This window comes from Podarcis filfolensis (assembly GCF_964270895.1).
Source record: "Podarcis filfolensis genome assembly, chromosome: 4".
Taxonomy (NCBI): Eukaryota; Metazoa; Chordata; class Lepidosauria; order Squamata; family Lacertidae; genus Podarcis; species Podarcis filfolensis.
In genome coordinates, this window is record NC_139607.1 from 83171010 (window position 1) to 83184042 (window position 13033).

Below are 13033 nucleotides of genomic sequence, written 5' to 3' on the forward strand. Positions count from 1 at the left end.
CGAGAAAGGGAAAATAAAAGCTATGAAAGAAGCCGCCACAAACAACCCCAGGTTGGCTGGGGTGAATGCAGCAAGTCCCACGGGTAAGCCAAAGCTATAAAGCCAACAAATAAGGCTGCTGCAGCTTCAATATAAACATAAGAGGAAGCTACAGGGAGATCCTAGAAAAAAGCACCCCGATGAGGCAACCCCTGTTGGGTACGGGAGGGGGGAAGGGGAGAGAAAGGAGCCAAATTAAGGGAATTACACTAAATAGGGGGAAGGAGAAAGAAGAGGGTAAAAATTAGATTTAAACCGACAAATGGAAGATCTCTCCATTGAAAAGGCTTCTTGTTGGATACTTAGCTCTCTGACAGCTTTGGGTGATCCGATGCACGAGGCGCTAAGAGGAAGCGCGACACAACGTGCAGCGTTATATATAGGTCCCCCGATTGTTCGTTCTCAGAACCCCATTGGCCAGAATCATCCCAGCAACCGGGGGACCCAATCGGGTAGTTGTGGCTATCCAAACGTATCCACCCACAACAGTAAGGTCAGTCTTGGTGATCTCACCACAACACATGCCCTCCATGAAGAGGACCTGATTTATTGATTTTTCAAACTGAAACAGAATTATATAACACTAACAGCAATCTCATTTTCAATGCTGTTATAAGTAAAAAGCTGTAGTATGTCATCAAATCCAGCTGGTGCCAGTGGCCTGACTTTGGATGTTTCCAAGACACTCTTATGTTTTGCCTTGGTAGAGAAGACCATGCTCATGATTCAGTGGCTGTGATCTGAGCACAGCTCAAGAAGTCTTTGTCTGTTCTGCCAATACCACAGTAGCCTATGCACTTGTCCCACTTGTGATGACCATTCCCAGCTCTGGCACTGAAATCTCCCAGCAGGAATAGGTGGGACCCTTCGGACAGCTTGGTCCAGTTCCTTGTAGAAACGGTGCTTGGTTTTTATGTTATAGCAAAAAAGTTAAATAAAGTGAGGTAACTTATGATTTATAATGTTTCAGATTAAATTAGAAATATTTCATCTTCATTAAATAGAAAGGGGATTTGTTCAGACTCATCAATAAATCTATCAATTCATTTCCACAGAAAATTATTTTTTAGCAAAAAAAAAATTATCAGACAATTTCAAACATTACTTTCAGCTGTCAACTTCAAAAACCATTAGTTTCAGCCATTAGTTTCACCAGTTAGATCCAGCCATTAAGTAGCTGTAGTTAGTTTCACCAGCTAGTTTTAACTATTAGTTTCATCAGTTCGTTTCATCAGTTCGTTTCAACCATTAGTTTCACCAGTTAGTTCCAGCCGTTAAATGGCTGTAGTTCGTTCCAGCAATTAGTTTCACCAGTTAGTTCTAGTCATTAATTGGCTGTTGTTAGTTTCAGCTATTAATTTCACCATGAGGATTCAGATACAGTGGTACCTTGGTTTAAGAACAGCTTTAGATTAAGAACACTGCAAAGCCGGAAGTAGGTGTTTTGGTTTGTGAACTTTGCCTTGGAAGCGGAACATGTTCCGCTTCCTGTTGAGTGTGTTCCATTTGTAAATTGAGTCACCCACTACTGTGGGAAAGCAAACCTTGGTTTATGAACGCTTTGGTTTAAGAACGGACTTCAGGAACGGATTAAGTTTGTAAACCAAGGTGCCACTGTATTAGTGTCAGCACTTATACATTCTGGCCCTTGTTTTCAAAAAGTCAGTTTCAAGGATCCTTTCCAGCAATGAATAAGTAGAGAATCCAGATCAGTTAAAGCAGAGTCAGCACCAGCTGTGGAGGGGCCATTGGCATCATGTCAATGTGCTCATCCCAACCAGCCCTGCTTATGGCAACCATGACAGGCGTCATCTGCTTTCTCTATTGGTTTCCAGGGACGTCACTCATTACCCTCTAAAACTAACTCCTAGACCTTAAGTTGACAATAGGTGGGAGTTAAGCTGGGTGTCCATCATGGTTGCCACCCAGCCTGCCATCTTAAGTTGCCTAAATTGTAATGCCTTGGAGCACCGATGTATGACATCAATACATTGCATAGGCCTGTGAACTGTACCATTACATTAAGGGTAACTTAAAACAGCAGGCTGGGTGACCATCACAGGATATTTAACAACATTATTTAACACCGAGGTCCAGCTCCGAGGACCTTCTGGTGGTTCCCTCACTGAGAGAAGTGAGATTGCAGGGAACCAGGCAGAGGGCCTTCTTGGTAGTGGCGCCTGCCCTGTGGAACGCCCTCCCATCAGATGTCAAGGAAATAAACAACTATCTGACTTTAAGAAGACTTCTGAAGGCAGAGCTGTTTAGGGAAGTTTTTAATGTTTAAAGTTCTATTCTGTTTTTAATGTTCTGTTGAAAGCCGCCCAGATTGGCTGGGGAAGTAAGTAAGTAAGTAAGTAAGTAAGTAATAATAATAATAATAATAATAATAATAATAAATCATCCCTGGGTTCCAGTATTATGGGAGAACTACGTATCAAGCACAATAGAGTTTTATAAAGGCATTGTGATATTATTTTTTGATCCATTCTACAGCTCTAGGGTTGTAGAATTTTCTCCCCGGGAAGTGTGTTTGGCACCTTCACTATAGTTTTCACGACATACTGAAGACACTCCTCTTCACGGTGGCCTGTAATACCCCAGATATATATTTTGAGGACTCACCCTATTCCTGTGTCTGTTTAATACTGCATTTGAAATGTGCAAAACACACAACTATCTATCAAAATTTACACTTGTCTGAATTTGTTGGTGCAGTTTTTCAACCAAACCTTGTTTACAATAATGCATATATTAGGGGAAAGTGGGCAAAAAATGTAAAAAAAATTGTTTTATTCATTTTTCAAACTTATACAGAATTACATAACACTAACAAGAAATAAAACTCCCTTCCATCCTCTCCTTAAGTGTGTAATTCCCTGTAATTAAGTTAAAACTTCTGTCTAGCCCTTGAGGATTTTATTCAACTTAGAGAAATGCTTATACCAACAATGTATAATCTTCAGTGCATTTTCCCAATTTTAATACCAGTGTTTGGTTTTTATGTTAGAGCAAAAAAGTTAAATAAAGTTAGGTAACAGTTGAATATAATATAATTTATAATGTTTCAAATAAAATAAAATATATTTTATCTTCATTAAAAAGAAAAGGGATTTGTTCAGAATCATCAATAAATCCATCAATTCATTTCCACGGAAAATTATTTTTTAGAAAAACAATGTATCTCGGTCATTAGTTTCAGCAGTTAGCTTTAGAAGTCTGTTTTGGCCATAAGTTTCACCAGTTAGATCCAGCCATTAAACAGCTGTAGTTAGTTTCGCCAGCTTGTTTTAACTATTAGTTTCATCAGTTCATTTCATCAGTTCGTTTCAACCATTAGTTTCACCAGTTAGTTCCAGCCATTAGTTTCACCAGTTAGTTCCAGCCATTAAGTGGCTATAGTTAGTTTCAGCTATTAATTTCATCAGTTAGTTTCAAGAAGTCATGGCACTGGGATATTTCAGATACAGTTGTACCTTGGTTCTCAAATGCCTTGGTACTCGTACGTTTTGGCTCCTGAACATCAAAAACCTGGAAGGAAGTGTTCCAGTTTTCAAACGTTTCTTGGAAGCCGAATGCCTGCTTGAGTGTAGGAAGCTCTTGCAGCCAATTGGAAGCCACACCTTGATTTTTGAATGTTTTCAGAAGTCAAATGGACTTCAGGAACAGATTACGTTTGAGAACCAAGGTACAACTGTTTTCATGTCAGCAGTTATACACTCTGTCCCTTGCTTTCAAAAGGTCAATTTCAAGGATCCATTTCAGCAATGAAGAAGTGGAGAATCCAGAGTCAATTGAAGCATAGTCAGCACCAGCTTTGGAGGGGCCATTGGCATCATATCAATGTCATATCATATCTAAAACTAACTCCTAGACCTTAAGTGGACAATTGTTGTTGATTAGTTGTTTAGTCGTGTCCGACTCTTCATGACCCCATGGACCAGAGCACGCCAGGCCCTCCTGTCTTCCACTGCCTCCCGCAGTTTGCTCAAACTTATGTTTGTATCTTCGAAGCACTGTCCAACCATCTCGTCCTCTGTCGTCCCCTTCTCCTTGTGCCCTCAATCTTTCTCAACATCAGGGTCTTTTCCAGGTAGTCTTCTCTTCTCATGAGGTGGCCAAAGTATTGGAGCCTCAGCTTCAGGATCTGTCCTTCCAGTGAGCACTCAGGGCTGATTTCCTTAAGAATGGATAGGTTTGATCTTCTTGCAGTCCATGGGACTCTCAAGAGTCTCCTCCAGCACCATAATTCAAAAGCATCCATTCTTTGGTGATCAGCCTTCTTTATGGTCCAGCTCTCACTTCCACACATCACTACTGGGAAAACCATGGCTTTAACTACACGGACCTTTGTTGGCAAGGTGATGTCTCTGCTTTTTAAGATGCTGTCTAGGTTTGTCATCGCCTTTCTCCCAAGAAGCAGGCGTCTTTTAATTTCGTGGCTGCTGTCACCATCTGCAGTGATCATGGAGCCCAAGAAAGTAAAGGTGGGAGATAAGCTTGGTATCTATCATGGTTGCTACCCAGCCTGCCATCTTAAGTTGCCTAAATTGTAATGCCTTAGACCACCAACGTATGACATCAATACACTGCATAGGTCTGTGAGCTGTACCATTACATTAAGGGTAATTTAAAATAGCAGGCTCGGCGACTACCACAGGCTATGGCTGTACCTTGGTTCTTGAAAGCCTTGGTACTCGTCCATTTAGGCTCCCGAATGCCACAAGACTCTTCACGCTGACCTTTGACACCACAGATATATATTTTCAGGACTCACTCTATTCCTGTGACTGTTTAATATTGCATTTTAGATTTGGCCAGGGGTTTTATGGTTGCTGTTATAAATATTTTAGTGCCTTGAAGAAAGGCTTGAGCTTTACACTGCCCAGTTCTGTCCAGTCATGGAGCTGCAGAGCATGGTAGGTGCTGTTCAGGAGGGAAACTCCCACATCTCATGTTCCTGTTCCTGGTTGCTGCCCACATTAATATATGCAGCTCAGCTCAAAGTCTTTCACATGTAGGATAATTGACTGCAGTGAGACACTGCATGAAGCAGCTTGCTGAAGGGAGAAAGGAGAACAAGGGCTGCCTCCTGTTCATAATTATACAAGCTTAGGCAGTGGCCAGAACTGAATGAGGTAAAGCAAGAAAACAAAACAATAATAAATAAATTCCAGCTGTGCTGTTATTCCCAAAAGGTGAGTAGTAGTTGTAGTAGTAGTAGTAGCAGCAGCAGTAGTAATAATAATAATATTAAAATTATCATCTGCAGGGTCTTTTCTGTGCTGGCTCCACCCAAGGGTGACTGACCTTCAGGCATCTTGAAAGGCATTCAAGACTCACATGGTGTGATTGGGCTTCTCACTCATGCAATGAAAGTTGGATTGTGGAGTCTTTTTATTTTTATTTTTGTGACTCTATTCTGTTTTAGCTTTTAGTAATAAACTTGTAGGTTTTTATTGTTGTGAGTCACTTTGGATAAACTGTTCTTAACAATGTTTAGGAATTCCTGAGAAGCAATAATAATTACTCAGGGGTTAGGTAAAACCCATCCATTATTGTTCTACCATTCACTTTTTCTAAAAGCGTTTCCTGCTTGCCTAGTGAATTTTGTCCTGGTCCCAGCCCAAATAACTCCTGGGTTTCTCATAGGACTCAAACTATGATTAGAAAAGCCAAAATCAGCCAAAAGCAACCACATATTGTGAAAAACAGGATTCAGGGATTTGGGGTTCAACATTCTCATGGCTATTATTTTCCCACTTGTGCTTTTGTTGCTAGATCTGCGGTGAGCTACCTTCCATGGCCCTCTTTATAGGTACTGCGCTCTTCTTGATCTTCTCCAGCTACTTCTCGGATGCACAACTCCGAAAGGCTAACAAAGAACTCTCAGTTACAAATGGAGCGCCATGGGGTGAATGGGGACCCATAGAATTCTGTCGCGAAGGACATGCAAAAGGATTCAGATTGAAGGTAGATACCTCCTTGTGTCCTCCTTTTCAGGCACCTTGGTGCCACGTAGCTGTGACAATAAGCATCAACAGACAGAGTCCTGGGGCTGCTCTGCTCACCTGACCTTCCATCTGTAATGGTTGGGTCTCTTCCAGAGAAGCGAGACAACTCTGGCAGTAATTAACTCAGGTTTATTGCCCAAAACACACAAATCACTCTGGACCTCAGTCACTCAGCGTCTGCTTCCAAATTAGCTGTTGCCGAGTCTGAGTTCTGCCCATTCCTCTTTCCTCATTTCAAGCCCCCCTTTCACTTCCTTTCCTGTTCACGCCTCTCATTAATTCTTCTGAGCCTATGAGTCATGGGATGGGCCTCCCTGTGAGTCCGAACTTAAACTGTGTCTTCTCCCTTGAACTCCCCCCTTCCTTCTCCTTGTTCTCGGAGCTCAGGCTTCTACTGCAACGAGGCTGCTCCTCCCTCGTTCTGCATTCCTGTCTAATTACCTTCTCCTGTCTCTCCATGCTCTCTCCCTCTCTCAGCAATGGGACGCAGCTGACACCATCTGACTAAGTTGCTTGGTGGTGAGGTCATTATGAGGCAAATGTACTGGTGGCACACCTAAGGCATTCAGTTTCTGTGGTTCTTCTTCATGTGTCTTCTCCGCAAGAGGCCCAGAGAAACTGGCCTTTTATGTGGTGGCTCCTCACTTGTGGAATGTTCTCCCCAGAGAGGCTTGCCTGGCACCACCGTTACATATATTTGGGTCCATGGCAAAAGCATTCCTCTTCTCTGTCCTTTGGCTAATTAAACTGTTGGGGGAATTGTTTTTGTTTCTTATTATGGCATGTATTTTTGTTTTTTTATATTGTAATTCACCCTGTGATCTTCTAGTTCATCTTCAAGTTCATTCTCTTACATGTGTTATTTACACTTTGGACCCTTTGTGCATTTAAGCTTAAATATCATCATTTTGAGGGGAAAGAAATCAAATGATTTGCATTCTGCTGTGTGTGGAATGATGGTCCCTTGGTCTTCTTAAGTAAAATTTATGCTTCAACACAACAGCTTGTGACATTTTGGAGGCTGATTTTTTTTTTTTTTTTTTTTTTGCCAAGGACAAACTTGAATTGAACAGTGAACTGAAATAGTTCATTTTGTAAAGGGGAGTTTGGGCATGCCAAACGAGATCCTTTTCGAATCAAACTACCCAAGCTCTGTACAATATTGTCAAATTCAGCCTGCCAATCTAGTGTGTGTGAAATTCCTCCTGAAAATGCAGTGCTTGCTCTTAAATGTGGTCTTATTGCAGCCACAGCTTCTCTTCTCCCCCAGGTAGACCCAGGGAAAGACAGAGTAAAGGTAAAAGATGAAACATCTCTGAATGGCATTTTTGTTTTTTTACATTGTAAACCACCCTGTGATCTTAAGATGAAGGGTGGTATAGAAATTTAATACATGATGATGATGGTGATATTGCACCATGCCAACTACAGCTGAAAGTAATGGTTGGGTGAACGAAAAATGAATTCAGTTCATTTTGAAGCAGATTTCTAGTTCATCTTCAAGTTCATTCTCTTACATGTGTTATTTACACTTTGGACCCTTTGGGCGTTTAAGCTTAAATATCATAATTTTGAGGGGAAAGAAATCAAACTATTCATATTCTGCTGTGTGTGGAATGATGGTTCCTTAGTCTTCTTAAGTAAAATTTATGCTTCAACACAACAGCTTGTGACTTTCTGGAGGCTGAAATATTTTTTTGCCAAGGAACATTTGCCAAGGAACATTTGTTTTTTTTTAAAAAAATAATATTTATTACTTTTAAAGATTACAGAAAAGGAAAAGAAAAAGAAAAAAGACAAAAGAGAAAAAACAAAGAAAGGAAAAAAAAATACAATATATAAACAATACAAAACACAACCTAAACACATTAAACTAAACTAAACAAAACCCTAACCCACCTTAACCCTAAACAAAACAAAACAATAACCATTTAAAAACATACATCACACCTTTTCCATACTCTATCTTTCATTCCCTTGTTTCCTCGACTTCCTCTCACCTCCCTTTTTTTATTCCACTTCTATTAATTGTTTCAGCAAATCCTTTCCATCTTTCTCTATTTTCTGTCATATTATAAATATCTTAACATATTTTTTATCATTAAAACTAAAATGCTTATATATGCTTAACTCCTTATAACATTTCTGCTAAGGCCATAAAATTTCTTTCCACCATTTTTCTATCATTCATTAATTTTACAGTATTTCTATATATAAACTTTAAATTCTCTAATCTTCTTCCGCCATCTCCTCTCCCTGGTTTCGGATTCTGCCAGTCCTTTCCGTCAAGTCCATATAGTTCATCAACCTGGAGATCTTATGTCCGAGGCTCTTAACTCTTTTCCAGGTCCCTTCTGCAGGTCTTCTTCATATTCTTTAATGCCAAAGAGCAGATCTCGGGAAGACTCCAACCTAACAATGCTTTTATTCCTTCCAGGCAGGTCAGCCAAATTTCCATGGTTGAAGCTGAGGTCTATAAGATGTTTCATGACATGTTTCAAAATTCCTCCAAATCCAAAGGCCCCCAGAACTCCAATCTCCTCCAGACCCAAGTCCATGTCCCAAAAGTCAGTTAATCCCTGCATAGAGGGATCTTTCCAACTTTCCTTCTTCCGTCCAAGCCGGGATCCAATCCTCAAAATCTGGCTTTTTCTAGATTCAATCATAGAAGGCCTCAATTTGTAATCCTCAATTTGCTTCTGTAAAACTGAGGATCCCGCTTGTATTACTTTAGGCTCAACAACCACAGCTTTCTTTTTCTCCTCCACAATTTGTCCTGCCAGAGTAGATTCTTGTACCAAGTCCTGAATTATTTCTGTGTTGGTGCTCACTTTTTGACTCCAATTAGTCACTTTTTGATCCAAGTTGTCAATTTTAAAAGACATGTCATCCGTCTTCTTATGAAGCTGTTCCAGCGAGTAGCTTATCTTGCATAATACTGTCACAATGGCTTCTCCTGTCAACATTTTGAGTGGTCCAAGGTCAATCTCTGGTTCTCACAATTACTTATCTTGCAGCTGGTGATTCCCCAGTTCCACTTCTGTGACAGTTTCAAAAACTCCCTCTAGAGGGAAACAGTATCCACTTGTATCAATCCTTTCAGACACAATTCAAGCCATAAAAATAGTTTCAATTTCCAGTTACTTTTCCTCCTTTTTAAATGCAGAAGAGGACAATGGAAACAGTATCTTTCTCTTATTTAACTAGCTGTCAAAAATGTTTTGTTCGCAGTCAATGAACTCTCCCAAAACTTCACTCTTTCTGGCAGCCCTTTCCAGGTTTGGAGCAGTGGTAATTTGGTTTTTCACTCTCTCCTGCAGGCTCGCTAAGTCCAAAATTTCCTCCCTCTTCTCCTGCTTCCAAGGGGGGTTTTGTAGTTTTAACCGATGAAAATTTAATCCTTTGCCAAAAGCTTTCAAAGACTTTAGCTTATAACGTCTTTGCTTCAATCTATTTACAAAAGGGGAAGGCGGACTTCCTGTTTAAGACCTTCCCCGTTTCGGTGCCAAATTAAGGTATTTAAAGATCCAATTTTCCGTTCTACTCACGGGTAGTTGTTTAAAGTCCAATTGTCCACAGGAAAAAGTCAGCGCTCTCCGGCAACAGCAATGCGGCTTCACTCCGTGAAAGAAGCAGTCAATTCGAAGCACCGCGCCACTCACCCCACGTCGCTCCGGATCCCCGAAACCAGGTTTCTCCGTGAGTAGGAGAGGCGCAAAAGGTGCCAGCCGAATCCCCGGTTCACAAGCTTCTCCCGCTTGTGATTTCTATGGGTCTCCGCCTTCACCGTGGCGGTCAGACCCTGCTTTTCACGGAGCAAGTTCCTCCCGATCGGAGGAGCTCCGCCATTGCCGGAGGCGCCAACCCGGAAGTCCCCATTTGCCAAGGAACATTTGGACAAACTTGAATTGAACTGTGAACTGTGAACTGAAATAGTTCGTTTTGTAAAGGGGCAAACTTGAACTGGAGTTAGTTCCTTTTGGGGCATGTCAAACGAGATCCTTTTCAAATCAAACCATCCAAGTTCTGTGCAATACTGTCAAATTCAGCCTGCCAATCTAGTGTGTGTGAAATTCCTCCTGAAGATGCTGTGCTTTGCTCTTAAATGTGGTCTTATTGCAATCACAGCTTTTCTTCTCCCCCAGGTACAACAATGGACACCAGAATCACCCATTAGAGATGATACATCTCTGAATGGCATCCGCCTCATTTGCACGGATGGCTCAGAAATTCAATCTGCTGTTGGACCGTGAGTAGCTTTAAATATTCCGTTCCTTGGCTTTGTCGTTAGAAAGAAATATGGAACCAAATCTGGCAAGTTCTTGCCTTTTCCCTGAGTTCTTGAGAAGGATACATCTTGAATTATGGTGACTTATTCATGGGCTGCCAAACCTGAGTGCATCAACAACACAACAGGGAGGGTTGTGATAAAATAGCGAAATGCAATGTAGCAAATGATAGTATTACTAGGGCAACTGTTACACAGCTGGAAATCTAAACAACCATGAAAGTAACAGGATTAATCTTGTTCTTAATGAACATTTATATATTTGAATCTTGATAGCAGAAGAATCCACTCATAAATCAACAGTTGCTCAACATTCGGATGTAGTTCCAGTATACATCACATTTCCTTCCCAAGGAATTAATCATCGAGCTAACAAAATTAAATAAAACAAAATTCCAGTCTACATCTGTTTCCATATGAGGTGAATAAAATGTGAAGAGAATGCATACATGCAACACTACCTGTGTAACAAAATGTAGGCTGTATTAGATTGGAACAAGGGTAAAAAATGACAAAATAACTCATCTAATGACAGAAGGATATAAAATTTATACCACCCACTGTTGCTGATATGAAAAGTCTTATAAAATGCACCTGTCCCTGTGTGCATATTTCCTGAAGGAAGAACAGAAAAGAGGCACACTGCCTTCTGTTTGTTAGCCTTCCTTAAGGAATATGAATAGGCCTCACAAATATAAAGGTAAAGTAAGGACCAGCCACAAACTCAGCTGAACACAATTAAATATATCCTGCAAATTCTATTGTTGAATTCTAACCATATGGGTCCAGTGTATTCAGTTTATAAATATACCTCCATTCCATTTGTGAATGCTTCCTGGTCCTGAGTGCAGGCACGATGAGACAACTGGGAAGTCCACCTTTTCTAAGGCAGGCTTCTTCGGGCTCGTGTGCTCCTGATCTTTTGGACTACAATTCCCATAAGCACAGGACAACACATGGAGGTAACAGGAGCTTTAGTCCACCACATCAGGAAGACACCAGGTAGAGGGAAGCTGGTCTAAAGCACTGATGAGCTGACATTTTGATCTGGAAACCAAGCCTTATGAGCAATAGTTGAAGGAGCTAGGTATGTTTAGCCTGGAAAAGAGGAGGCTTAGAGGAGATATGATAGACATCTTCAAATATCTCAAGGGCTGTTACAAGGAAGAAGGAGCAAGCTTGTTTTTTCCTGATTTGGAGGGTACCTCTTGAGCCAATGGTTTCAAGTTACACAAAAGGAGATTCTGACTAAGCATATGGAAAAACTTTCTGACAGTAAGATCTATTCGACAGTGGAACGCTCTCTCTTGGGAGGTTGTGGACTCTCCTTCCTTGGAGGTTTTTAAGCAGAGGTTGGTTGGCCATCTGCCTTGGTTGCTATAGCTGAGATTCCTGCATTGCAGGGGGCTAGGCTAGATGACCCTTCGGATCCCTTCCAACTCTACAATTTGATGATTCTCTCTTGGAGCACTAAGATATTCTCTATTTTCCCAAGGGACAGCAAAGAGGCAACCAGTAGAAGAGAAAGCTAGATAGAGTAGCCAAAAGGGATTAAAGAATTAATTTCCATGCAGTTTCCACCTGCCCCAACCCACACTTCTGGGTTCCCCCATCACAGAGCCAGTTATTGTAAGATGCATTTCAGATCAGTATTTAGCAAGGGAGCTTGGAGAGGTCTCCTCTGTTTCTTTATTTCTTATCCAGGTGATAACATGTATTGGGATTTGCTTTTTTAAAACCTTAATTTTTTAAAAACAAAAACAAAATAACAATAGAAATAAAAATGTGCACCCCACCACCAAGACTATTCTTTATGAAAATTATCCAACTTTCCAAAAACTTAACAGTTCTTGAGATGGTTTGACCCCCTTTTTGTTATAACAATACAAATTCCACAATACCTTCTATATTTCCTCAAAGTCAAAGCTCCCAGGATTCTTTGGGGAAAGCCATATGCTTCAAATGTGTGTTGAATGGGCATTGAATGTATGGTGAAGACGTGACTTGAGCAAACATTTCTTCAGAGTATTAACACCACTATCTTTGTCAGGTATGGAACATGGACAAAGAAGGAGACTTGTCCTAAAGGCCGTCTAATTTCATATTCTCTGAGAGTACTAGAATATCAAAACATCGTGGATGACACAGCAGCTGACAATATCAGGTTCAGCTGTGAAAATGGGGGTGTCCTGACAGGCTATTCAACTGACTGGGGTACGTATGGTCCATGGAGTCAACAATGTACTAATGGTGCCATATGTGGAATGGTGACAAGAATTGACAATGGATTAACCGACAACACAGGACTTAACGATGTGATCTTCTACTGCTGCGACTGAACCATGTCGGTTTCACACAACAATAGCTCAGTTCCCTGTGCCCCAGTGGCTCCATGATGTGAAACTTAATAATAAAATGTATTCCCAATGAAGAGTTCTGGGTGTCTTTTTTTGACGCACTGTGCCTTAAATCTTCATGAATGGCTTGTTGGCAGAGCCATTTAAATCTTGGTAACGCTTTATTGAGGAAGCGGAACAAAACGTTGTATAACTTGAGGAGAAAGCAACAGAGAGGCTTTTGTCTTTCTTAGGTCAGGCACCGGACATAGCAGGAAGGCTATCAAGTATACATAACAGGGGGAAACTCCCTCAGATCTACACAGCCAATCAGAGCACTCGCTACCTCAGTGAGC

At 40.9% G+C, this 13033-nt stretch overlaps 1 protein-coding gene across 1 annotated transcript; it reads left to right on the forward strand.

Annotated features, from left to right (window-relative positions):
- Window positions 1-5100: 5100 nt before the first annotated feature.
- Window positions 5101-12732, forward strand: LOC310760570 (vitelline membrane outer layer protein 1-like). The gene is made up of 4 exons (XM_083609334.1): window positions 5101-5237; window positions 5821-6012; window positions 10199-10302; window positions 12392-12732. Exons 2-4 carry the CDS (start codon window positions 5842-5844, stop codon window positions 12678-12680), a joined length of 564 nt encoding a protein of 187 aa, XP_083465460.1. The 5' UTR covers window positions 5101-5237; window positions 5821-5841; the 3' UTR covers window positions 12681-12732.
- Window positions 12733-13033: the final 301 nt, after the last annotated feature.